Source organism: Varanus komodoensis, unplaced genomic scaffold (genome assembly GCF_004798865.1).
Source record: "Varanus komodoensis strain SLA01 unplaced genomic scaffold, ASM479886v1 scaffold92, whole genome shotgun sequence".
Classification (NCBI taxonomy): Eukaryota; Metazoa; Chordata; class Lepidosauria; order Squamata; family Varanidae; genus Varanus; species Varanus komodoensis.
This window is the reverse complement of record NW_025336624.1, coordinates 192,961-220,092: the sequence shown is the minus strand read 5'-3', so window position 1 is coordinate 220,092 and position 27,132 is coordinate 192,961. Positions and strand designations below refer to the sequence as shown.

The 27,132-nt window shown below is 44.9% G+C and overlaps 1 protein-coding gene across 1 annotated transcript; it reads right to left on the bottom strand.

The window, feature by feature from the left end:
• On the bottom strand, positions 1-27,132 carry LOC123017382 (glial fibrillary acidic protein). Its single transcript, XM_044418700.1, has 9 exons — positions 26,630-27,132; positions 22,639-22,699; positions 18,166-18,261; positions 17,204-17,365; positions 15,885-16,010; positions 14,050-14,270; positions 13,805-13,848; positions 5,499-5,584; positions 1-42 (listed from the first exon to the last, which is right to left on the bottom strand). Exons 1-9 carry the CDS (start codon positions 27,130-27,132, stop codon positions 1-3), a joined length of 1,341 nt encoding a protein of 446 aa, XP_044274635.1.

Here is a 27,132-nt window from a genome sequence, read left to right as displayed (position 1 = left end):
TCACACCGCTTCCTTGTGCTCCTGGGTGGACTCCTTGATCACCTGCCAGAGTGAAGAAAACAATGGGAAAGTTACTTGCCTTGTTCAGTTATTATCCCCCGTTTTAGCTGCCACAGAATGAGGTGTTTTTGTTTTTTTTAATAGGCCAGCTTTAAGGGCAGGATCTTCTCATTCACTTTTATTTAACAACCTGTACTCTCCTTTCTGAATATTTTTGGTTACTGTTGCTTTACTGAAAAACCCAAGTGATGGAAACCATGCTGTGTCCACAGGCATCAATATGCCCCCTGATACCTTCTCTGGTGCCCACCAAGAGTTCCTAGTCCTTCCAATTTTTATCTTAAAATATTTTTATGTATTCTTACTGGCAGCTGGGATTACTTCAAAGAGAACTGGGAACCTCTAGCTCTTACCTTCCTCACCTCTCATGAATGTCTCCAGGCAAGTGGCTTGTCCTTTGTGATTAGCCATGTCCACTCAGGGAAGCTATTTTATGGCTGTACTTGCAACAGTTCCCCAAATTTCCAGGTATGCCCATGGATATAAAAAGTTGCCCACCCCTGAGCAATATAGATAGCAACATGAGAGCTAGAAATGGAAACTCAGTTTTCACCAGAGTTTTGGGCAAATGAGTATGAAATTTGATTGAAAAGTAAGCAATGAAGATGGTTCTATTTTATTGTGTCTATTTAGCTTGACGTGGTTTGTTTTTCTGGATGTAAATAAACCTTGAGGACAGAACTTGAAATGTATTAGCAAGGCACAGAAAGATTTAAATCCCATGCAAAAGAGAAATTTTAGCTATGACAGTGAAATCCTATCCTGTCCGCTCAAAGTTAAGCCCCAGTCAGTGGAGTTTACTCACAGGTAAATGCATATTGGATTTGCATAAGCCACAAAACAGGACCCTTCCACCACCCTTGCACTTCATATCAGTGAATCACCTATGAACTTGCTTGCCTAAATCCTCTAACTGAACCTCCACTGGCTTGCCTGAGGCCACCTCTCAGATTCCAGGTCCCACATACAATATGGGGGTGATAACACTAGCTTATTTTATGGAGTTGCTGTAAGGATTACAAGATTATGTGAAGCATTTTGAATACTCTAAAGCCCTGTGTAAATACCAATTACTGTTAGATCATCCCATTTGACTATCACTCATATGTGTATTCTGTGTGCAGTGAAAGGTTATGGCTTGACACTTTGGAGTTTGTTGTTCTTTTCTGCTGATCAACTCAGTCAAATATTTCCTTCCAGGATTAGCTCGCAAGACTTTTGATCTGAGTCATGCAGCTACTCTAATTCAGCAGAAACTCAGAAGTGAGACTTGCCAACAACACTGCTCCAACTGTTTTCCTTCATCTATTTTCCAGTCTTACATACCAGTTCTGAAAGAAAAGTTACTTTATATTGCTCAAAAGCCTGTGCCAAAGCTATAAATCTCAGTAGCATTTCTATCATCTACAGCCATGCGAGGAGAGCAGCAAAATGAAAGCCTGTGTGTGCTACACACAAGAAAAAGGACAAGTCCAATGCCGAAGGGCAAGAAATAGACTATTGGCTAAAGAGCAGCACATCTGAGCAAAATGGAGAGAGACTAGCAGATAACCAACTGGAACATCCATGCTGGACTCAAAGGCCAAAGCATTCCTGGGTGGTAGCATATAAAATGCACCCTCCAATCCAAAGTATAGATAGTTGTAATATATTTTACTCAGTGGCAGTGATAACTCGTTTGGGGTTCTGAGTATTACAGTTAAAGGCAAATGCTGGAAGATTGAAAAATGATACAGAAGAAGGCCATTGGGATGATCAAGTTTCTAGAAGACATTATGAAGAAAGCGGGTACACGCCCTAAACAAAATGTATGTTATGCCGCCATTTTACAAAGGAACTTGGTAAACAAAGGGATCTAATCTAATCTGTCACCTACTGATGTCAAGATAAGATGCAAAAAGAATAGAACCACAAAGAGGAAGAAAAACAGTTCAGTAATGGACAAAATAACTAAGGAAACCAAGGAATTTCTTTCCTTAGGGCTTCTCGAAAAGTCACTGGGACAGGACTTCAAGTGGATTCTTCACCCAGATAACCTGGAATGTAAGATCCATGAATCAAGGCAAGCTGGATGTGGTCAAACAAGAGATGATAAGACTGAACATCGACATCTTAGGAATCAGAGAACTAAAATGGACAGGAATGGGGGAATTTAAATCAGATGACCATCAGGGATACTACTGCGGGCAAGAATCCCTTAGAAGAAATAGAGTAGCCTTCATAGTCAATAAAAGAGTAGGAAAAGCAGTACTGGGATACAATCTCCAAAATGTCAGAATGATCTCAGATCGAACCCAAGGAAAACCATTCAACATCACAATAGTCCAAGTCTATGCCCCAACCACTGGTGCGGAAGGGGCTGAAGTTGACCAGTTCTATGAAGGCTACAACACCTTCTAGAATTAACACCAAAAAATGATGTCCTTATCATCCTGGGGGATTGGAATGCTAAAGTAGGAAGCCAAAAGATAACCGGAATAACAGGCAAGTTTGGCCTTGGTGTACAAAATGAAGCAGGGCACAGGCTGGTAGAATTTTGTCAAGAGAATACGATGGTCATAGCAAACACTCTTTTCCAACAACCCAAGAGACGACTCTACACATGGACATCACCAGACGGTCAACACAGAAATCAGATTGACTATGTGCTCTGCAGCCAAAGATGGAGAAGCTCTATACAGTCAGTAAAAACTAGACCAGGAGCTGACTGTGGCTCAGATCATGAGCTTCTCGTTGCAAAATTTACGCTTAAATTGAAGAAAGTAGGGAAAAGCACTAGGCCACTCAGGTATGACCTAAATCATATCCCTGATGAATATACAGTAGAGGTGACAAATAGATTTAAGGAATTAAATCTGATAGACAGAGTGCCTGAGGAACTATGGGTGGAGGTTCGCAACATTGTACAAGAGGTAGCAACTAAAACCATCCCAAAGAAAAAGAAATGAAGAAAGCAAAATGGCTGTCTGAGGAAGCTTTACAAATAGCAGAGGAAAGAAGGGAAGTGAAAGGCAAGGGAGAAAGAGAAAGATACACCCAATTGAATGCAGAATTCCAGAGAATAGCTGGAAGAGATAAGAATGCCTTCTTAAATGAACAGTGCAAATAAATAGAAGAAAACAATAGAATAGGGAGGACCAGAGATCTCTTCAAGAAAATTGGAGATATGAAGGGAACATTTCATGCAAAGATGGGCATGATAAAGGACCAAAATGGCAGGGACCTGACAGAGGCAGAAAAGATTAAGAAGAGATGGCAAGATTACACAGAAGAACTATACAAGAAAGAGCTTAACGTCCCTGATAACCACGGTGGGGTGGTGACCGACCTGGAGCCAGACATCCTGGAATGTGAAGTCAAATGGGCCTTAGGAAGTCTGAGCAACAACAAAGCTAGTGAAGGTGACAGTATTCCAGCTGAGCTATTCAAAATCTTAAAAGACGATGCAGTAAAAGTGCTACACTCAATATGCCAGCAAATTTGGAAAACTCAACAGTGGCCACAGGTTTGGAAAAGATCAGTTTACATTCCAATCCCAAAGAAGAACAATGCCAAACAATGTACAAACTACCGCATCATTGCACTCATTTCACAAGCTAGCAAAGTTATGCTCAAAATCCTACAAGCTAGGCTCCAGCAGTATGTGGACCAAGAACTACCAGGAATACAGGCAGAATTTTGAAGAGGAAGAGGAACTAGAGTTCAAATTGCCAACATACGCTGGATCATGGAGAAGGCTAGGGAGTTCCAGAAAAACATCTACTTCTGCTTCATTGACTATGCTAAAGCCCTTGATTGTGTGGATCACAACAAATTGTGGCAAGTTCTTAAAGAGATGGGAGTACAAGACCATCTTATTTGTCTCTTGAGAAACCTATATGCGGGTCAAGAAGCAACAGTGAGAACTAGGCACGGAACCACTGATTGGTTCAAAATTGAGAAAGGATTTCGGCAAGGCTGTATACTATCGCCCTGCCTATTTAACTTATATGCAGAGCTCATCATGAGAAAGGTGGGGCTGGATGAATCATCAGTTGGAATTAAGATTGCTGGGAGAAATATCATCAACCTCAGATATGCAGATGATACCACTCTCATGGCAGAAAGTGAAGAGGAGCTAAAGAGCCTCTTGATGCGGGTGAAGGAGGAAAGTGCAAAAGTTGGCTTGAAACTCAACATCAAGAAAACTAAGATCATGGCATCCGGTTCTCTTACTTCCTGGCAAATAGATGGGAAAGTAATGGAGGTAATGACAGATTTTATTTTCCTGGGGTCCAATTTCACCACAGACGGGGATTGCAGTCAAGAAATTAAAAGACGCTTGCTCCTGGGGAGGAAAGCTATGGCAAATCTAGACAGCATACTAAAAAGCATAGACATCACCCTGCCAACAAAAGTGCGTATAGTCAAGGCTATGGTTTTCCCAGTTGCAATGTATGGCTGTGAAAACTGCACCATAAGGAAGGCTGAGCGCCAAAGGATTGAGGCCTTTGAATTGTGGTGCTGGAGGAGATTCCTGCGAGTCCCTTGGACTGCAAGGCGATCAAAACGGTCAGTCCTAGAGGAGATCAACCCTGACTGCTCTTCAGAAGGCCAGATCCTGAAGATGAAACTCAAATACTTTGGCCACCTAATGAGAAGGAAGAACTTCCTGGAGAAAAGCCTAATGTTGGGAACAATAGATGGCAAAAGAAGAAGGGGATGGCAGAGGATGAGGTGGCTAGATGGAGTCACTGAAGCAGTCGGCATGAGCTTAATTGGACTCTGGGGGATGGCAGAGGACAGGAAGGCCTGGAGGAATGTTGTCCATGGGGTCGCAATGGGTCGGACATGACTTTGCGACTAACAACAACATACAAAGGAAGCCTCCTGTGCCTGATGGCAATGGCTGCTTAAACAGCCTGGGCAGGGCAAAATGGAGGTATGATGCTTCATCTAGTAGGAGGGGATGAAAAATGCTGAAATGGGTGCAATGCCTTCTGTCTGGCAAAGAGCTCCACCAGAAACTTGTTGGAAAACAAGGTCTCATTGTGCCAAGGCTGCCATCATGGTGAGTACCTGCCTTCTCCACTCCAGCTTCAGGTTAGCTTGTACTCAGCCACAGAGAAAAAGCACTTGGAATAATGTGGATTTTAAGAGGAATTTTAGTGTAACTGAATGCATTTCTGGATGTATTGTCATCTACTAATGTAGTTAGGAAGTGTTAATAAAACACTTAATTGACTTCTTTCTCTTGAAAGGAAAGGGGCTTTTAAAGTTTTCAACTACATCTTGGCAAAACCATTCCGTAAAATTCAGAGCCCTTTAAGCCCACCTCTGCTAGTGAGGATTAAGTGGAAAGGACCCTGAGACTCCCCTACCTAGTCTAACATAGATGTTGCATCTCCCTTTCAATGAGAAATCAGAAGGCTTCAGATGCATGGGTAGCATTAGCATACCTCTCCATCTCTTGTTTCCACTGTTTTGACCACAATGCTCCTCTTCAGAAGGGCCTCAGAAACAGACTTTGTGTCCAGGCTGGTTTCTGGCGGAAAGGGAAGAACAGCCTGGTCATTGTCATAGCGTAGCAATGATTCAACTGTGATCTAGGAACCACTAGGGGTCTGCGATGGGTGTTCAGGAAAGCCATGAGACCATGAGAAAAAGCAACAGAGGAAGATGCCGAAGGCCTTTGGATGGGAGGACTAGAGATGGCTGAACTAAACTCCCTTCTGTACCCTGATGGAGCTGTACCCCCAGGGTGAAGGGAAGGGGAAAACTCAGCTAGTTAACAGGGAGGCATCACTAGACACAACTGTTTTTGAATAGTAGCATCTTGACTGACAAATGTCTCTGTAACACAGAGCATGTGCAAATGCCACACAGATGAATCTTATTTAAGGAGTCAAAAGGTGAGGTTTCATGTAGGAATATTTTAAGTAGCTTCTCATGTGGCAACATGTCACTTCCAAAAAAGCAGTAAAGTGGAATAAAGTGCAACGAGTTTAAAAACAGCAGGTGGAAAAGAGTGAGTGACCAGCAGGGCAATTCTACTTGGAATCAAGTTCCACTGTACTGGGTGGTCCTTTTGGCCAAGCGGTGGTGTATAGAATTGCACCTGAAGAATATGATCTAGAAGGGATGGTTTAACCTGCAGTCCTGCACTGAGCAGGGGGTTGGAGCCAATGGCCTTCTTGACCTCCTCCAACTCTACTATTCTGTGATCAGCCCCGGTGTAAGCAAGTCACCCTGCTGTCAGTCCACTGTGTGCAATACGAGGATATCCTGATATCCTGACTTGTCTTCCATGATCATTGTAAGGATTCCTGAGAATGAATCTGGTATCAGTATGAAGCACTTTGAGCAACTCCCCAAGTGCTACAGGCATGTCGGATGCGACTAACATCTGGTTGCTCTGGAAGGCTTGAGGTTGATTTCCTATGAGACTTACTAAGCCCCAGAGAATTAAGAGCAGGTTGACATATGAAACAGCTGCAGAAAGAGGGAAGCCTATGAATCTTTTCACCCATCCTAAAGAACCAGAGCCATCTTAAGATGGAACTCCCTCCTCCCCCCCCCGAACACCTGCCGCGCCATGCTGCCGCCGCCGCCGGACCTAAGGGCACCACCGGGCCGGGGGCCAGCTGACGCCGCTCCCACGGCCACCGCTGGGTCACCCCGGGCACGGAGGATGCCGGGGCCATGCCAGGCTTGCCGCTGCCGCCGGCGCAGAGGAGGGCGCCGCCATCTTGGTGCCGGGAGGGTTCCCGCGCCCCCCCTGCTCCCCCCCCGCCGGCAACGGTGAGAGCGACGCCAATCGGGGCGGGGCGCGCGGGCCGGCAGCCGAAGGGCGGTGCCACCGTTTGTGGCCGTTTGTGGCTGTGCGGGGCTGGGCTGGGGGGGGAATGGGTTGGTGGGGGGGGGGTTTTTTAATTTTGTTTGGGGGGGGTAATAAGGGGGAGTTTTTGATTGTTTTAAAGTTTTTATTGTATTTTAATTTGTTTTATGGAGTCATCCCTGGCCATGCCGATGCTTGAGTTTCCTGGGGAGCGCGGGGGCGCCCCCATTGGCATGGTCATGGGCAATGGGTGTTACAGAGGTGGGGGCTTTACGTGTCTGAGTAGAAGAAGGAGGGACAGATGGCTGACACCTGTCTCTCGTTCTGGTTCTGCCCCCAGCCAGAGGGTGCCAGGTAGTCTTGTCAACCGCCCCTTGGGCCTGACAGTGCTGCTGCTTAATGCCAGGTCGGTCCACAATAAATCTTCTCTCATCCATGACTTGATTATGGATGAGGGGGCCGACCTGGCTTGCATAACGGAGACCTGGGCAGGAGGGGGGGGATGTCGCCCTCTCTCAAATGTGCCTGCCCAGGTATTTGGTTCAGCACGGTCCACGCCTGGAGGGGAGGGGGGGGTCGCTTTGGTTTACCGAGCCTCCATCTCCCTCACGGGACTTTCGGTCCCTTCGAGGCCAGGGCTGGAGTGTCTCTACTTGGTGATGAGCGACCGAGACAGATTGGGGATTCTGTTGGTGTACTGTGCACCCTTCTGCCCAACTGTCTCCCTGCCTGAGCCGACAGAGATCGTCTCGGACCTGGTGTTGAGGACCCCCAGGATGTTGGTCCTGGGGGACTTCAATCTCCATGCCGAGACTGGTCTGACCGGGGCGACTCAGGACTTCATGGCCTCCATGACGGCCATGGGGCTGTCTCAACATGTCACCAGCCCGACCCATGAACGTGGACACACCCTGGACCTGGTTTTCTCGACGAGGCAGGAAGAGGGTGGTCTGAGGGTGAAGAATTTATGACTGACACCCCTGTCATGGTCAGATCACTTCCTGGTGAGGTTTGAGCTCGAGAGTGACCTCTCCCTCTGTAACTGTGCGGACCCGATTGTGTGGGTCTGCCCTCGGAGCTGAATGGATCCGGATGGATTCCTGAAGGCCCTGGGGGAGTTTCCGGCTGACAAGACTGGTGCTCCTGTCAAGGCCCTGGTCGAACTGTGGAATGGGGAGATGACCAGGGCTGTTGACACGATCGCTCCTAAGCGTCCTCTCCCGCCAGGCAGAGCCCACTCTTCCCCTTGGTATACACCTGAATTGCGGGCGATGAAGCAGGCTGGGAGATGGCTAGAGCGTAGGTGGAGGAAATCACGGGATGAATCTGACCGAACACACTTGAGAGCCCATTATCGGGCCTATGCTGTGGCAGTGAGGGTGGCAAAAAAGGAATTCTTCTCCATCTCCATTGCCTCCTCAAAATGCCGTCTGGCGGAGCTTTTTCGAGTGGTGCATGGCCTGGTTTATCCTGGCCCCAAGAAAGATCTGGTTTCACCCTTGAAGGCCCGCTGTGACGACTTTGCCAAGCATTTCAGGGAGAAAATTGCTCAGATTCGTCACGAGCTAGACTCTACTAGTGACTCAGAGGTTTCTGGGGAGATACCAATGCCGCCGCCTGGTCCAAAATTAATGGATGAATTTCAGTTATTGCGGCCTGATGATGTGGACAAGGTGCTTGGACGAGTACATCCCACCACTTGCCTATTGGACCCTTGCCCGTCTCGGTTAATAAATAACGCCAAGCACGGGATTGGGATCTGGATCGTGGAAGTGGTTAACGCTTCTCTGAGGGAGGGTTGGGTACCTGCCTCTTTAAAGGAGGCAGTAGTCTGACCGGTCTTGAAGAAAGCATCACTGGATCCAGAAATGGCCAGTAATTATAGACCAGTGGCCAACATCCTGTTTTTGGGCAAGGTGTTGGAGCGGGTGGTGGTGGGACAACTCCAAGCACTCTTGGATGAAACTGATTATCTGGACCCATTTCAGTCCGGCTTCAGGCCTGGGTACGGTACTGAATCTGCCTTGGTCGCCCTGTATGATGACCTGTGCAGGGAGAAGGACAGGGGGAGTGCGTCCCTGTTGGTTCTCCTGGACCTCTCAGTAGATCGACCATGGTATCCTTCTGGATAGGCTAGCGGGAGTGGGGGGTCGGAGGCACTGCTCTGCAGTGGTTCCGCTCTTATCTCAATGACTGTTTCCAGAAGGTGGTGCTGGGGGACTATGGCTCTGCGCCATGGCAGCTATGCCATGGAGTACCGCAGGGGTCCATTTTGTCCCTTTTGCTGTTTAACATCTACATGAAACCGCTGGGAGAGGTCATCAGGAGGTGTGGGCTGTGGAATCATCAGTATGCTGATAATACCCAGCTCTACCTCTCGTTTTCCACCAATCCAGGTGAGGCAGTGGCTGTGCTGAACCGGTGCTTGGCCAAGGTAATGGGCTGGATGAGGGCCAATAAACTGAAGCTCAATCCAGACAAGCCGGAGGCCCTGTTGGTTGGCGGAACGAGCTTTGGTGAGGGTGAATTGAACCTAGTCCTGAATGGGGTTGCACTCCCTCTTAGGGACAAGGTCCACAGCTTGGGAGTGCTCCTCGACCCAGAGCTTTCACTGGAAGCTCAGGTGACAGCGGTGGTGAGGAGCGCCTTCCTTCAGCTTCGGCTGATCCATCAGCTGCGCCCCTACCTGGAGTACGACTGCCTGGCGACAGTGACACACGCATTGGTGACTTCCCGACTTGACTTCTGCAACGCGCTCTACGTGGGGCTACCCTTGAAGACAGTTCGGATACTTCAATTGGTTCAGAATAGAGCTGCCAGGCTGTTGACGGGGACTGGGCATTATGCTCACATGATTCCAGTCCTCTGTCAGCTTCACTGGCTTCCCATTGAAGTCTGGGCCCAATTCAAGGTGTTGGTGATCACTTATAAAGCCTAAACGGCTTGGGTCCTGGCTACCTGAAGGAGCGCTTACGTCCATATATGCCCGCCCGCCCCCTGAGATCAGCGGGAGAGGCCCTTCTCCGTGAAGGAAATTAGGAGGATAGGTACTCAGAGGAGGGCTTTCTCTGCAGGGGCACCCAATCTATGGAATGCGCTCCCCAGAGAGGTCCGCCTGGCACCATCGTTATTTGTTTTCTGGCGCCAGGTGAAGACCTTTTTATTTAAGCAGCATTTTAAATGTTAATACTATTGAATTTTATCTGGCCAGGGCGGCTTGTTTTATATTGTATATTTGTATTTTGTTTTAATGTATATATTTTAAAATGTTATTTTAATTTATTGTTGTAAGCTGCCCCGAGGCTTCGGCGAATAGGGCGGCATAAAAATGTTTTAATAAATAAATAAATAAATAAAATTGTCTGCCTTTTCATGGCACCCAACATCAGTTGTTGGAGGTGTCCACTGCCCTAATCCTAACCTAATGCAATGACTAGTCTTGCTAATTCTTGTCTGTTCTATTGGTATTTTACCTATGGTGAGGTATAAACACATTAAATAAAGGCACAACAAACACATGCTAATTATTACTTTGGTTATAGACAAAAGGCAGAACATTATCAAATTTCAGCAGGGGTCTCACAAGGTAAACCACCCTGAGTGGGAATGCCATTGGAAACATCCATGCATCATGACAGCTCTCCTGAGAATAAGCTGTGCAGTGTAGGTTGTTCATGAAACAACTCACAGGGTGCCCAGCAGATGATTGGGCTCACTGGGGGTTACCCCTTCCCCCTTCCCCCTTAGTCCTCTCTTAGCTATCCCCAGCAACTCCACAGCAGGACCCATCTTCTTCGGCTCATCACAATCGCAAGCCTTTTTGTGCTCACTGTAGCTTCCTCCCACTGTCCTCCCCTCCCCAGATTGCTTCTGGCAGTCTCCAAGAATGGACTTTCACTGGTTAGTTATCCCTTTTAAACAAACTGAGGGGCGTCCTGAGGGGCGTTTGCTGTCAAAGGGCAGCATGCATGCGTGGGCATTGACCCAGACAGGCTGCGAAGGGGTTTATTTTTCACTTTCTCTTGGCAGCTGCCAAAAGATGAACTCTGAAGAGAAAGCAAAACTGTGAGTGATCTTTGCTGGTGAAAGGGGAGAGTGATCCCCTCTTTTGCAGCAAATTCCTTTGGGGTTTTTTTGTGGGGAGTCCTCATACTTTACCCCCCGCCCCATGTTTTTCCCACAGGGTCATATGTAGTCAAGAACCTCTTTCTTTTTTTTTAAGAAAAGGGGTTGATTCACACTTTTCCATGTTCTGGAGCACCTAGAGTCTCAGGAACAACTGGAAATGTCAGATCACCTTCAGGACACTCCAGTGCAAATGAGATGAGATGAGACAAGATAAGACGAGATGAGATGAGACAAGAGGAGAGAAAAAGATCTTGCACTAAAGGGTCTGTAAACCCACTGTCACTTTTCACAAGCAAAGATTACATGCACCTGATCTTTCCCTAGGCTAGGATGTTCACCACTGGGAAAAAAAAATCCTATTTGAGTTCAAGAGACTTTTTTACACATGTCTGATCCAACTGCCAAAATATTCACATGAATTTTAATTCAAAAGCTGTGTGTCTAGTGCTATTTGTATGAATTGGTGCTGATTCATTAAATTCAAATGGCAGTAGTTGTTGTTTTGGCATATAGCAGGCAAAGTATAGCAGCATCCTTTTCTCGCAGCATGTATACACAATCTACCTTGGCCACCCTGAGTTTTGTGATGGTTAATTTTAGATCTGCGAAAAATTCATGCTTCTTTTCTGCAATCTATAAAAATTTGTACAATTTATGCAAATTGCAGAGTGGAGGCTTGGATTTTGCACACAGTTCCCTGCCCTTAAAGAATGCTGATTGCTGCTCATTTTAAAAATGGAAGCTGGTTCAGGTCAGTGCCAGCATGGGGTTGAAGAATGGAATCTACCAGGCTGAATTGAGAAGATCCATTGGATTCACCCAGGCTGTTTCCACTATTTTATTTTATGTATTTTATTTATTTGATGATTTTTTTGCATTTTATACAGGATTTTAATGATTGTAAGCCTCCCTGAGGCTCATGCGATGGGGCGGCATATAAGTTGTCTAAATAAATATATAAAATATATCCTTGCTCTTTACAGCTCAACTTTTAACAGCTGTCAAGTGTGAAACTAAAGGGGGAAAAGGCTCTTTGGGTCATTTTCCAGGTTTGGTACCTGCTGTGCTAGGATAGCAGTTATGCCCGGGACACGTAAATTGTCTGAGGCTTTCCCACTGCTGGACTCTTAGAACTGCACACCTGTGCAGTTCTGCAAAGGGAAAAAATAAAAAATAACCTCCCCCAATCTAAAACAAAATTATTTTCCAACCACTGACATCCCACAAGTGCTGACAGTAGCTGTCAAAATAATTTTGATTTTTTAGAAAAAAAGAAAAGAAAGGAATAGAAAAGATGTTAAAGGGACAAAAAAGCTTGCAGTCAGAGCAAAAAGGGGGAGAGAAGTTGACTCTGCCACAAGGCCCTCTGGGATATCTGTAGGAGGACCAAGAGCTAAATGGGGAGGGAGGGGACAAGGAACACACCGTGAGGCCAATTAACCATTGGACACACCATGGATCTTCTGCAGAAGTACCATGGTAGACTGTTGTGATGTGCAAACAAGTCCTCTGTGCCATCCAGTAGTTATAGAGTGTAACTGAATAGTATTTTGCCTGTTATGTTATTGGAAATTTTTGATGACTCCCAGTCTATAATTTTCAGGCTGGTTATGGTATGGTAAGTTTGTATTTAACGTAATTTTAAAACTGAGTGCTTTTACCTTTCTGCTGAGTGAAACTTTTATTTTACAAAAGATTTGAAGCTGACTGTAAGAGAGGGTGGCATCAAATGTTTTGAGAGGTATTGAAGGAACAGGGCAAATGAATGAATGGTTAGAGGACAGGAAAAGATGATGGTCTTAGTCTGACCATTGTGGGGGAAGGCACTTTGCTGCAACTTGGCCACCCTGCCTTCCAAATAATCTCTCAACCAATGGATCTCTGGTTGCTAGGAAGACATCTCTCATCCAGATTTAATCCTGGATGTATGTATCAACTTTGAATGGAAGTACACAGAGCTCCTTGGGAATTCTGTATCCATAACATTGTTTTTCTGATGTAGGACTCCTGGGACAGAATAGGGGGTTTGCTGTCTTGCTATCTTCCTTGCTGCCCAACAATCTTCCTGCATGAAATCTTAAGGGATGATGTTGGAATTCCCAAGGCTTGTAGTTCTAGGGGACAAACTTCTGCGAAGAGTTCCTGTTACTGGAGATTTCTCAAAATTTCATGGCTTTCACTGCCACGATGAGCCTGTTGCTAGTAACAAGACCCCAAGGGCCCAATTCAAAGACCTGATTGTGATCCTTAAAGCCTTAAAGGGTTTGGGTCCAGGTTCTCTGAAAGATTCTCCCATATGAGCATTCCTGCTCATTCAGTTGATCAAGAAAGGCTCTGCTGTGTGTGTCCCACCAATGCCTGGTGTGTGTCTGGATGGGCTCAGGGAGAAGCCCTTATGTGTGGCCACATCCTGATTCCTTTCTATGTCTTTCTGGTGCATTGTTAAGATCTTGTTTTAAACTTGATTTTTTTTAATGCTAATGGTACTCCATATAGCATGAAAAATTTAAATCTCTGATTCCGGTTACACTTATGCTTCTTAGTGCTCAATATTATCATAGTTATTTTAACTGCTAGCCACTTCAGACATTCTCAATTGAAAGGCAGGGCATAAACATTTCCAAGTAAATGGGTTCATTGGGTCAAATAAGGCTCAGAATAGGGTCTTCAGTGCCACGTGCCTATTCTCTGGAGTGCCCCATCACCACAAAGCAAAGCACTTACTGTTTACAATACCATGCTGTCCCGTGTGTGTATGTCCACATGGTGACAGCAAGCTTAAGAGAATGGGTTCCTCACCTCGGATCTGAAGGTTGGAGAAGGTTTGCACTGGGATGGTGATCCTGCAGAGAGACAAGCAAAGGAGATAAAGAGGGCTTGTCTTGGAAGCAGGCCCTGCATTCTTTCTCCCTCCCCAGCTCCTTTCAGTCATTCATTCTAGGTTTTGTTTTGGACAGGCCAGTAAAGTCAGAGAAGGTCAAGTAAAAGAAGCAAAAACCCCAGACTAACAGAGATGGGATGTGGAAGGAGTCTGTGGGTCTCACCTGCTTTCTTCCCCTTCCAGCAGTTTGCGGTAGGTGGCAATCTCAATGTCCAATGCCAATTTGACATTGAGGAGGTCCTGGTATTCCTGGAGGTGATGAGCCATCTCCTGCTTGAGGCTTTGGGTGTCTTCCTCCAGCCGAATCACTGTGTCCTGGTAGCTGGCAGTCTCAAGGGCATAGCGGTCTTCCAGCTCCCTCAGCTGCCTCTCCAGGGATTCATTCTGTAGCGAGGAAAATAGAAGAGTTGCCGATGAATATATCAAGGCAGTGACCTGTCACTAACATGCATAGGGGAAGAAATGCCATCTGCCTGCATATGGAGCCCAGGGTTGCTGATGCCACCAGCAATGTCAGCAACAAGAAGCCTTGGAGGGTGCAAGTGACATGCAATCTGGAAACATAGATCTTGTTGACTTTACTTAGATACTCGCTACTCATATACTATCTTTCTGCCAAATTACTCAGAGCATTTTACAATTTAAATAGAGGTAGGGTAGGGGAACTTTCACAAGTGCCCAGAATAAATGTTCTTCCACAGTGGGCCCAAAAGAAATAATCCCCATCCCTGAAAACTGCCAATCACAGAGCACTATAGAAGTTAACTTTAGCTCATTTTGAAGCTAAAGTTAAACCATTTGATAGTCCAGAGTGGCTATAGTAAACAAACTAAATGTGGGTATTTTATGGACACTTTTTCTTTCTTTCCTGATGTTTTTGGAGGGGCAATGAGAGGCAGGACAAGGAATGCATGTTGTCCATCCATGGTTTAACTTTCACCCTGTGTCAAACAAAAAACTAGCATTAATCACATTTAGGGTCATTTTGTTACCCCAGACAAAAGCACCTCAAGCAAGAAAAATACTGCATACAAAAGCCCTTTATTCTGGCTGAATCTCCCCTGCATCTTGCCATAGGTTTAAATTTCATAAGAAAGGCTTTCAGCAAGTACAGGTAATGGAAGCCCTCCTGAGGCTATGCATAACAGTAAAATCTGTATAACAATGCTTGACCCATTTACCTTTTCTCTGTATAACAATAGTTTGGCCTACTAATTTTCAAAAAACATAGAAAAGCTTTCCTTTAATGAATTTTAATTCTTTTGCTGAAGATTTTAGATAACAATCTTAGCTTTCGAAAGAGAATGACCTGTATTAAAGCTTCTTTTTGTTCCTTTATTTGGGCTACTGTTTGGAGTGCATAAATATCCCATAGGAATATGTTTAAGGAGATTTGAAGGGCATTTTAGGCCCTGGGAATGTTTTGGAATGTAGAAAAAAAACATTTATTTTTATTTATTTTTATTAAAACATTTTTATGCCGCCCCATTCGCCAAAGCCTCATAAGGGTGCATTTGGGGGATTTTTTTAGATTAGAAGGTTTCTGACAATTCTGTAGGATTACTTATGTGTAAGCTAGAATACAGAACACAATATGGCATGAATGGTTTGCAACTTAAGAAAAGCCATACAAAAGGGAAAGGGAAACCTCCAAATTTCGGTACCAGAACACGCTTTTCTACTATTGCATTTAATGACCAGGTAGAATGGTGACTTTAGGTGATAGTTTTGGAAGAGGAAGAGCTGATGGCAGATGGTCCTGGCCCAGCCATTGGAAGAGCCCTCGCTGTCTTGCCACTCCCCCTGCTGTAGCCAGGTGGAATGGCCATTGCTGGGAGCAGCTGTAGGAAGGGAAGGGCCAGGCCAAATGGCAGTTGGTTTCGCCAGTAGTGGGGGGTCCATATGTTCCATTGGAATGGCCAGTTTCCCTCCACCGTACTGCAGTTACATCCTGACCACAGAAGCGACATGCAATGAAGCCCCAAGCACTCCACCTACCGATCCTTTCAGGGACTCCAAGTCACAGGTGATGGTCTGCAGTTGCCGGCGGTACTCATTGGCTTCTTGCTTGGCTAGGCGCAAAGCTTCAACATTTCGTGCTGCTGCATCAGTTAGGTCTGCAAACTATGAAACAGAACTTCTTGGCTTTACAAGTTGAGCCTAACTTATATATAAAAAAGAGGCAGATGGGTTTAAGCATGTCTGGAAATTATCCATTTTGATCTTCAAATCCTTCCCCTACTACACAATGGCCAACTGTGTCTGAACCGTCACATGTTACGGGCAGGATCCTATGGTCCTTGCAAAAGGTCTCAGGGAGCAAAGGATATTTCACATTCCCCCTGCTATGATCTTGGGAGAGGAATATCAGGCATCTGTTCCCACCCCCTTGCAGACGTCACAGGAAAGAAGTGCCCTGGATGCTTTGCAAGATTACAGTATTGATTTTGGATGGCCTCAGAGAGGTCCAACAGGCCAGAGAAGAGAGGGGGAAAGATCTGCAGAATCTAGTAGCCTCTCTATTGCCTGCCCCTGCCCAATGGCTGGTAAGTGAGCTAGAGGGGCTCAGAGGCCCAGAAAGGAACTGAAAGGGGGAAAGGGAGGCGAGATCACCTCTTTCCTCCTCCCACCCTGCCAGAAAAGCTTGGCAAGGGACAGGATTTTGCAGAAGTCTCCAAGTTTGTGTGTATAAAGGATATCAACCCTACAATTATGCCTGAAGAGAGTCTTTGGCTTCTCCACCAAAGTCAACATCCAAATGGGAAGTAGCACATGGAAAAGGTGTTTGTTATCATAAGTGTTCTGCTGCTCTCTGGCCAGATGCTGATCATGCTATAAACAATACGGGTATAGAATGCAAATTGTGTGTGTGTCTGTGTATTTGTGGGGGGGGTGGGGGTTGCTGTCCTGTCAGATGTAACTGGCCAGGAGCACCTGAGCCTCAGAAATGTACAGTCCTGTCCTGATCCTCAGGATCATGATCAAACAGCCGTACACCCTCCCCAAGTTCCTGCTGGCTGAGTGGGGAGTGGGGCACTCCCTCACCTCCTCCTAAAGGAATCCTGCACACAGCAAAGGAGAAGACCAGAGTGATGCACAGCTGGAGCTTCCATTATTGAAATGAGGGCTGCCAGTGGCCACTGTACTCTGCAGCTGCAGTGCAGGGTGTCCTTCGCTGCCCTGTATCTCTCCAGAGCTGGCCCTGTTTAACTGGCAGTCTCATTCAGTCTAATATCAGCCAGGCTGCACTGGATGGGGATTCTGCAGTCTTCTTGCATTCCCTTATCTATCCGGCACCCCTCGTGCTGGCAATGTACCTTAGACTTGTACCATTCCTCAGTCTCCTGCATGTTGTTTGAGGCCATAGACTCGTACTGGATGCGAATCTCGCGCAGGGCAGATGTCAAGTCTGGCTTGGCCAGGTCCATTTCGATGTGGACTTGCTGCTGCTGCAGCTGCTGCTGCAGCTCCCGCAACTCCTGAGGGGACAGAAGAGGCATAAGAGCAGGGCTCCCAAAATCGGGCTGAAGACCTCTCTCTGTCCAAGAACAGAAACTCAGCAGACCTAGTTCACATAAATATCAGGACAGACAGCAGGGAGGATGCCAGTGGCGGCAGCATGACTGAATGTTTTCCTGTCAAACTCACAGCTCCCTGGACAACAATGAATGCAAAGCTAAAGTCATCTCCCTTCTGTGTGCAACACAAGCGTTTTGCTCCACACCCTTCTAGTGTCAAAGGTTCTTTTTAGAGACATCTTGTCCCCTCATTGGCTGCTGAAATGTCAGGAGTGGATCTCAGAGGATGCTCAAGTAACAGGCAGTTGAACATTCAGAAGAAGGAAGAACTGTACTTTCCCGGATGCATCCTTACTTTACGTCTTTATTTAAGGTACTCTGTAAGATGTGTTTCAAGAGAGAGCCCACCCAAGCCAACTAAGAAAAGATCATTAGTTTCATATACATTGCAGGGATATTATAAGGCTACAAGAGCGGCCCTAAGTTGAGGGTGAGTCCAATGAATCACATCGCACAATTATAACCAGACATTTAGGGGAGGAGTTGGTTCCTTAGTAGGACCGGGTAACCATCATTGCTCTGGGGACTGGATCGCCACCCCAGACAGCCCCATGGACTGCCTGCTAGTCTTCTAGTCAGCTTCTTGACAGGTGAGCTTTCTCTCATCCTTTGCCTCCCCCGCAAGAGGAGGGAACAGCAGAGTCAACGTGCATTCATCCAGCACTTGCAGAAAGTCCTCTCTTTTGCAATGGATTCTGTACCTCATCATGGACCTTTTTTAGGAAGTTGATCTCCTCCTGCAGTGATTCGACTTTGCGTTCCAGGTCTATTCGGGCTAATGCAGCATCATCGACATCCTGTAGAAACAGAGCAACTGCAATATGAGAGGGAAAATGAGTGCCTTTCAGCCTGCTTTGGCCTCATCATGACATGTGATCTGTGTCTTCTAACCCCCCTCCCCTCCCATATGGATAGTGATGATGTCTTGACAGAGGGATAGACACTTTGGCTATGTTTCCTTTCCTGCTTTTCCAGGACATCACTTCCAGGTGGAGGTGTAATACAGTGGGATACACAAGAGAACATCACGCTTTCTTTCACTTTTAGAATTAAATACTGCCTTTGCCCTGTTCTAAAGAACTCACCAAAAGTGCTTAGACATAGAAGGGAAACTGGAAGGTCACATCAGCTAAAGAACCAGTAAACAGCCATGCGTAAGGAATCTTTGCACTGTGCCCTGGTTTTATTTGGTTATTATTTTCATACTGAATTTATGAATGTTTACATTTTTATACTGTATTCTATGGATTTAACTGCTGTAAACTGCCTAGAGAGTTTTAACTATTGGGTAGTACAAAATGTAAAAAAAAATATTTATTGTAAATGAGTGCACAATAAATGCTTTGTATAGAAAAGCCCCCATACTCAGTCTACTACATTTTTTAAAATATGAAAATCAAGAGACTCAAGCGTTTCTGGAAGTGACTGACTACATTTTTGTTTTTGTTTTGTTTGTTTTGCTGTAGAACCTCAGTTATATGAAGAGCAGAAATTCAGCATGTAGTTTATTTCCTAATGTGGAGGGTCCATGAAACATAAAAGCTGTACTTGCAGAACTTTTGCTTGCCAGTAAATTTTTTAAGGACCAGAGTCTCTGTAAAAAAACGAATCCCAGTATTAATTACATATTCTAAATCAAACTATCCTTCATGCCTGTATGCCTCTGGAAAAAGATGTTACCTATGTCTTACTTTATTTATAATATTTATGTCCCACCTTTCCATCAAACATTTCCAAGTAGCTTACAAACAACAATGCAAAGCAATATAGCTTTATCAAGAATATTTGTGTTCACTCCCTGGCTAACTGCATGAATAGTTATATTTTATCTGTATAATTCTATGAATGGGGATCTATATTTATTACCATCCCTTATGGAATCATCTGGCTCTTGAGGACACATATGATCAAACTGCAGGAGTGCAGGCAGCATCAGATGTGTACTGGGGGCAGAGGAGACGGGCCCTAGGCAATGAGATTGCATTTCCCCCAGTTACATAACATAGATGCATTCCTGTGGTTATTTGAAGTATGCCTTTTCACATTTTGCTCAGCCATAAGACTAAGTCATAAGCTTGAAATTAAAATAAAGCAGCAAAGCCTGCTTAAAAGTTAACTATGAAAAGCAGCAAGATTTTATGAGAGACAATATGTTTATTATTATTATTATTTATTATTATTATTATTATTATTATAACATTTCTATGCCGCCACTGGTTTCTCACAACATGGCAATCCATTGTGAGTGACAAGCCATGGTGTGTTGTCCTATAATGCAAGCCTAGAACATTTCCCACACGGAGCCACGTTCATGGGCAACAAGCCACCCTGACAACTCTTGGCTTGTTATAGGGCTTGTTGTACCCACAATGGACTATCATTTTTTCCAAACCTGGGCAATTGGGCCCATCATGCACACTAGTGAGCCAACTGGCAGGAGCTGCAAATACCCCCTTGCCCCTATTATCAGTCTTGCCCTGGCCACTTGCAAATGGCAGCCTTTCTTAGCAAATTTCTTGGTGGTGGCATTGCCCTTTCCTTTCCTTTCCTTTCCTTTCCTTTCCTTTCCTTTCCTTTCCTTTCTTCTTGGACTTGACTCTCCTAAGGATACTCTTACTTTTCCATCTGTTTCCAGAACTCTAAATGCTTGGGGACATGATAAAATATAGCCACCCACTTTTAAAAGGAACTGATACTTTGGTAGCCTAGCTTAAAATGTTTTTTTTTAAACAGGACTCCCAATGTTTTTTTTCTCTCAAAAGAACACATGCATTAATGCAATTAAAGGCCAGTTTTCAGACCTGTCTGTGAGTGTAAATGTGCCCCTGCAAAACAAGGAAAGTATATTTTTAAATGTGTGCAAATACGGGCAGTCCCTGAGTAACAAACATCTGAATTATGATCCACTCATACTTATGAACAAGCCTATTAATTTTAAAAATATATACTGCAGTAAATTATCATCACCACAGAGGGGGATGAAGCAAAGGGGAGGGCCTCCAAAGCATCACCATGGATAGAGATGAAGTGACAGGGTAGATAGGGATGACTCCAAAGCATGCCTTCTTGCCCGACCCATTCGGAAGGGAAAATCTCTCTGACATCTCCTTGCTGCAAGCAGTTTGGGTGGGGTGGGAGGGCAGAGATACACTTGTTTTTTCTACTTTCACTGGGTCCTGTACTCCTAACCCCTGTGAATATGGAGGGCCAACTATACATGATCCAACTTACATACAAATAGATGATTTTCCATTTTCTCAGGAACAGAACTCACTTGTAACCCGGGGACTGCCTGAATTGTACACTATGGGGTCTCCACCTCAAAAAATAATAAAAAATGTTTTCCAACCATGGACAGCTCTGTGGAAGATGCCACTCGAGTATTTGTAGGCACTGTCAGTTGTCAAAACAGAGATCACAAAAGTGGGCTTTCATGGCAGAGATCACAACCTCTGATGGAAAAAAGTGAAGGAGAAAAAGGTGAGGGTGAGCCAAAAACAGCTCATAATTACAGTGGGGATGAATTTATCCTGCCATAATGTCACCTGAGATAGTCAGAGGAGGATCAAGGGGGAAGGAAGAGAAGAGTCTAACAACCTCCCATGGGCACAGAACAATCAACCCACTTATTGCCAGAGTAGATTGATGCAATGTGCAAACACGGCCAATGTTAATGTAAAAGAAACCATTATTTCTCCTTGGGAAATCTATCATGTAGTACAAACCTGGACCCTCGAGAAACACACTTCTCCCCTTCTATATTTCCTGTCCGCCCCAGGAACAGGAGGCAGAAGGGAGAGGAACTGTCTCTCTTGTCTCCAAATGCAGATCAGAGATAACAGTTGGGGATTCTGCTTTCCCTGTCCCATAGTTGCAAAGGCGACTTGTCCAGCTTGACTTTCCTCCTTTGACTGTCCTGCCTAGCAGAAGGTAGTGGGGTGGGCAGAAGCCACTGAGCTCCCTTCAAAATCAGCTTCATTGACCTGAAGGAAGGATAAAGGGATGCAGCTGGTTCAACTTTCCCCACAGGAGAAGGAGGCTGGGTGGGCAAGAAGCGAAGGGGACTCACTCATCTAGCTTGGCTTTACTGGGTGTAGGGTTTTCTGAAAATGGAAAATCCCAGGTACAGCAAAGCTTTCTCTCCAGCCCAGGAGCCAGGATGATGACCCACCGAGTCCTGTGGCTGGGAAGCAGATGAGGGGGTGCAGCCTCACCCACTGATATTAGTTCCATGGCCACACCTTACTATACTATACATTTACACAGGAATTTGGTCTATTCAGCAAAGGTCTCACTTCTCTCTGTGTGTCCAATTAATTAGAAGCTTCCTCCTTGTTCCTTTCTTTTAAGGTTATTTATTGCTTTCTGTATTTGTGGAAGCTGCAGTATTTCCAAACAACTGTTAAATAGTTCCTCTTTAGGGACTGATTTACTGGGCTCTCCTTTGCAAGTAGAAGTGTCGTTATTTTTGTTTTAATTCTATTAATGACTGCAGTTACAAAATGGTCCTCATTTATTTAAAGGGTAAAAAAAATTCTGACTGCAAAGAGGAAACTAGTAATTAGTATTCCTTTCCTATTCCTACCCTATAGGACTGATTGGCTGAAGGAACATCAGGAATCCTAGAGAAAGGCAAGAGAAAGAAACTCATTAACTGCTTTAAAAGAAAGGAGCAAGAAGGAGGCCACTAATTAAGGGACAATAGAATTGGAAAGTTTCAGTCTGCTGCAGGGGTTTTTTGAAGCTAACAAAACACCCATCACAATTCAAGTCTGAAAGTTCATGGATAATATCAGAACAGCAATGACATCATTTGGATGCAGAATGATCTGTGAAAATGCTCTAGACTTAAACAATGAGTGTGGAAGCAACCCAGCAGCCAGAGATCCAGAGTTCCTGATGTGCACCCTGGCTTGCTGGACAGTGCCTTGCTTTATTCAGGTGAAAGCAATCACCGTTCAGCTCCTTTAACAGAGAGGAAGAAAAACATAGATGTTTGCTGTGTAAAAGAAAATTCTGGCATGTGTTATGAATTGTCCAGCCTATACTTGCTCAGGGTCCTCACGTAGGGACCACAAGCGCTATAGCCAGATCACCACCCCAGCCAGTTATAAAGATTTCTTGCATCCCTCTTCCATAACTCAAACATAGAATTTGTCATCTTGCCACCTCACCTGTCGGTAGGAAGACAAATTGTTTTCAGCTTCAAGGCGCAGGTTAATCTCATCCTGTAACCTTAAATGAGAAAGAGCAAGAGATGGAAGAGTCAGGCAGCCTTATTGAATTATCAGTTCTTCACTTCCACAAGGGACCAGGACCAAAGAAAAATATGCCAAGGTCAAAGCCCCTCCACAGGGCAACCATGGTGGGGGGAAGCTTGCAGGGAAGGGGTGGTGGGGAAAAGCTGAGCAATACAGTGTGGAGGGGAGATATGGGGGGCATGTGGAAGGATATCTCCGTCTAGAATGCATCAAACTGTTTTTGACCTTCAGTTCCTGTGGGAAGGCTTTAGGAATGCACTAGACTTTTCAGCAACATATAAAAAATGGAGGGGATGTTTCCTCCTCTTTTCTTTTCTTTTCTTTTCTTTTCTTTTCTTTTCTTTTCTTTTCTTTTTGCAAAAGTTTTGTTGTTGCTGCATATATGCATAGACCTTCAAATCTAGGGTAATCCCCAGGCTGTTGTAGGTGACTAGCTCCATTTCATGGCAAAGGCCATCAAGTTTGCAATCAGAAGGAATTCATAAGGAGCTATACAAAATATTGCAGGGTTTCACAAACTTGAGTGTGGCAGAGCAGTGGTGGGCAATTTGTGGCACTGGGGCCTCATGCAATCCTCAGCTCACCAGAAGCAAGCACTTCCAGTTGCCTTGGATTCCTCACAAGAGAAAAATGGTGAGATATGATGTAATGTAATAATGATAACAATAATAATGCATAATTATGAAAGCACAGTGTTAAGTCAAGCTGGTGACTTTGAGAAGGCCAGGTAAACAAGTAGGTTCTAAACAGTTGTCAAGACAACCTGATTGTTTGTGGGTGTCATGCAGGGAGGAACTGCTGGTACCTTCCCCTTCTCAAGCTGCAAAAGAGTCCTTTCCTCAACCCAAGGGATCTGTTAAGCTATTAGGGATCCCACTGTCATTGCCCCTTTAGCCCTAGTCTGAAGAAATGTTGGTGGGGGCCACTCGCTTTCCTTCATCCTATTGGCCAATGAAGCTACCAAGCACATGTGCCAGCTCTCTGCCCTCACGTTACTAGGGTCCCAAGGGCTTCTCTACATGAGGGGTTTAATGTGTTGTTGTACAGAGGCTGCATTTCCCGTTTTAGTTGTGGAGGAAAAATGCAACTGTTGACCAAAAGGCCCATGCCCTGGTGTGCATATGCCCAAAATACATAACAGGGGAAGGTTTTCTTTTAAAAGATTTATTACCAAAGATTTGGCTACCAACTAATCATTCCAGATGGCACACCTGAGCAGTCCTCCATTGGCCCTTTTATACATTGATCATTAGAGGGTTACACATAATACAGTTAACACTTTCTAACAGGCTACAGAGATAAAACGTTGCAATGCCATGATCTTTCCCACTTGCATACCAAAGAAGATGCTCCAAAGGACAGGGGAGGATGGGGTGCTATTACACAGAGGAGGAGGAGGATGGGGTGGGCTAGTGTGAATTGCCCTTTGCGCTGGTGTTATCTGTTACCTGTGAAGTGCCAACTAGCTTTCTCTGGACTGGTGCCTGGTTAGTGTCAGCTACATTTCAAGAATGCACACATGCTGATTTCTAGAAAAGAGGGTTTTTCTCAGGCCTGGTTATATGTCAATGATTTCATGATTTAACCAATGAAAGTTTTACCTATTGCTTTGTACATCACAGCCTTCATAAGGCGCCTTTTCCAGGAGATAGTATTTCTCTGCCTTTTCATCACAGCTTGATCTCAATAAGTGCAGATAAAGAACCCCATGAAGTAGTTGCATTATTCAAAGTTATATGGTAATTAGCTCCAGCTCAAAGGTTCCAGCTCTGTTTCTATCACCCTTGAAAATATTTGCAAACTGCAAAAAGCTGAGCCAACCTTACCTTTTTCTTTTATTTCCCCTACATGATTTATAATATCCCATACCATAGATTCAGGCATTCCAACACCTCATTTTCTTTTAGAGTTGCTATGACTGTATCCATGTTGTTCAATCGCATCAAATTTTGCCCTAAAATAATAATGAGCCTCTTCTTTTTACACTTGCAGTGTTTTTATTTGAAGGAATATTCCTTTTATCCATTTTGTTAAGAGCACTTCTTAAAACACTTGAAACAAATAATGAAAACTGATGTATATTACAGCAAGCAGCAGCAAATGCACATGTGAAGATAAATAAGTGCCGACTGAAGTAGCAGTGCCTGAAACCCTAACAGTAACCTGGTAACCTAAACCACACGTGTGCTAGCCTGGCATTAAGTGAATTTTGGTTTGCATTAAACGTGATGTGGTACTGTTGCACAATTCACAATAAATCAAACATTGCATTATTTGAACTTACATTAATTGCAACCCAGGTGTATATATTCTATCAACCAACCACAAGGTGGCAATACGGTATAACTGTAGTGTGGCAGATTGTCATGGCAGTTTTCCTAATGTTGCTTTTGTTCCACTTTGTCGTGATTTAAAATTTAACATCAGATTTTCCTTGTTCTAAATAAAACCTATGAAAAAGACTGGAAAACTCAGGAGAGCCCTGGAGGAGAATGATGTTGTGAAAAGGCCCTGACAGCTTGTGCGTGCGAGGGATCACAAGTGTGCAGAGAAGCGCCAAGGCAGCCTGATGGCAGTGTACATACACAGCTGACACAGGTTTTGTTTGCTTGCCTGACTGTCTTTTATGTGTTTTATTTTTATTTTAGTTTTTTAGCATAGAGGGGTTTCTTCCAAGTATGCTTCACAGGGTACTCCCTAGATCAGGTCTGCAAAACTTTTTCAGTCTAGACTAGATTGGGTATTTGCTGGGGTTGCAGGGGCCACATAGATGCATACACAGACCCATCCACACACTCACATACAAGAATCCCCCTCCCCCTCCCCCTCCCCCTCCCCCTCCCCCTCTCCCTCTCTCACACACAGAGATTTACTTGCCTAAATACACATACAATAAATGATCTGATAAATTATCTGGGCAGAGCAATTAGTTATACTTCCTGCAGGGAGAAACCCAGGCTAAAATGCAATAGCATTAGTTAACTGTGCTACCTCTTACGCAGGTGTCCCTGTAATCCAATTCCCTGTAATCCAATTGGCAACAGGTGAAGGTGAGATCTGGGGCTGAAGTTCCTGACCACACTAACTTAGGAGACCACCTAGAAGGAACAAATGCTCTAGGAATAGGCTTTACAGTTCCTGCATTAAACCTTCCAGGGCATCCTAAGAAGCAAATAAGGGCCTTTGAGCATTGCTGTCTATGATGCTCTGGGATAAGGTGCCCATAGCAATCCACCTATACAGCTCTTCATTGCTGTTGGCAGATACTGGTGGTCTTGGAGATCTTCACACTGGATTTTGGGGGTGGACACACCGGTAATCCATGGGTCTCAGATTTTGCATCTAGATGACTCAAACAACAAAGCCAAGCTGCATACTCCAAGGGAAGACATATACACTCCCCCTCTCCAATATGACTTGCTGGGGAACTCTTAGTAATCAGTAAGATCTTCAGTGTGCACAATATATAAAGACAAGGCCCTAAATAAGACCTCTTCCAAATCTGTCTCTCAATTCTGTCAATTTCCATACATTGTTTCCCTGCTACATCTCTGCCTTGTCAAAACTTGAAGGTAAGTAATGGAGTTCTCTTACTTTTGCCGGAGACTGTTGAGGTCCTCCAGCAGGTCATATTGGAGAGGGGGAGTTGCATCTAGATGACTCAAACAACAAAGCCAAGCTGCATACTCCAAGGGAAGACATATACACTCCCCCTCTCCAATATGACTTGCTGGGGAACTCTTAGTAATCAGTAAGATCTTCAGTGTGCACAATATATAAAGACAAGGCCCTAAATAAGACCTCTTCCAAATCTGTCTCTCAATTCTGTCAATTTCCATACATTGTTTCCCTGCTACATCTCTGCCTTGTCAAAACTTGAAGGTAAGTAATGGAGTTCTCTTACTTTTGCCGGAGACTGTTGAGGTCCTCCAGCAGGTTGTCTCTCTCAATCTCCAGCCGGGCCTTGGAGTTGGTCAGCTGGTCTACTTGATGGCGTAGCTCCCTCATCTCCTCCTGGTAGATATCAGCCAATTTGGTGGGTTCCTTGTCTCGTATTTGGTTGAGCTCAGCCACCAGAACTTTGTTCTGCTGCTCTAGGAAGCGGACCTTCTCAATGTAACTGGCAAAGCGGTCATTGAGCTCCATCATCTCTACTTTCTCATTGGTGCGGGTCTCCTTGAATTCAGTGTTGAGGGCATCAGCCAAGGAAAAATCCACCTTGTCTGAGGACAACTTGGGGCCAGCACGAAAACTGAGACTGGAAGTTTTCAGCTTGGTGACAGAGAATCGGGTGGAGGGACTTGAAGGCAGGTACCTGCGGCCAGGCGAGAACCTCAGGGCATGATGGACTGAGGTGGTTTGCAAGCCGAAGCGTTTTCCATAGGATGACAATCTCTGGCCTTCCAT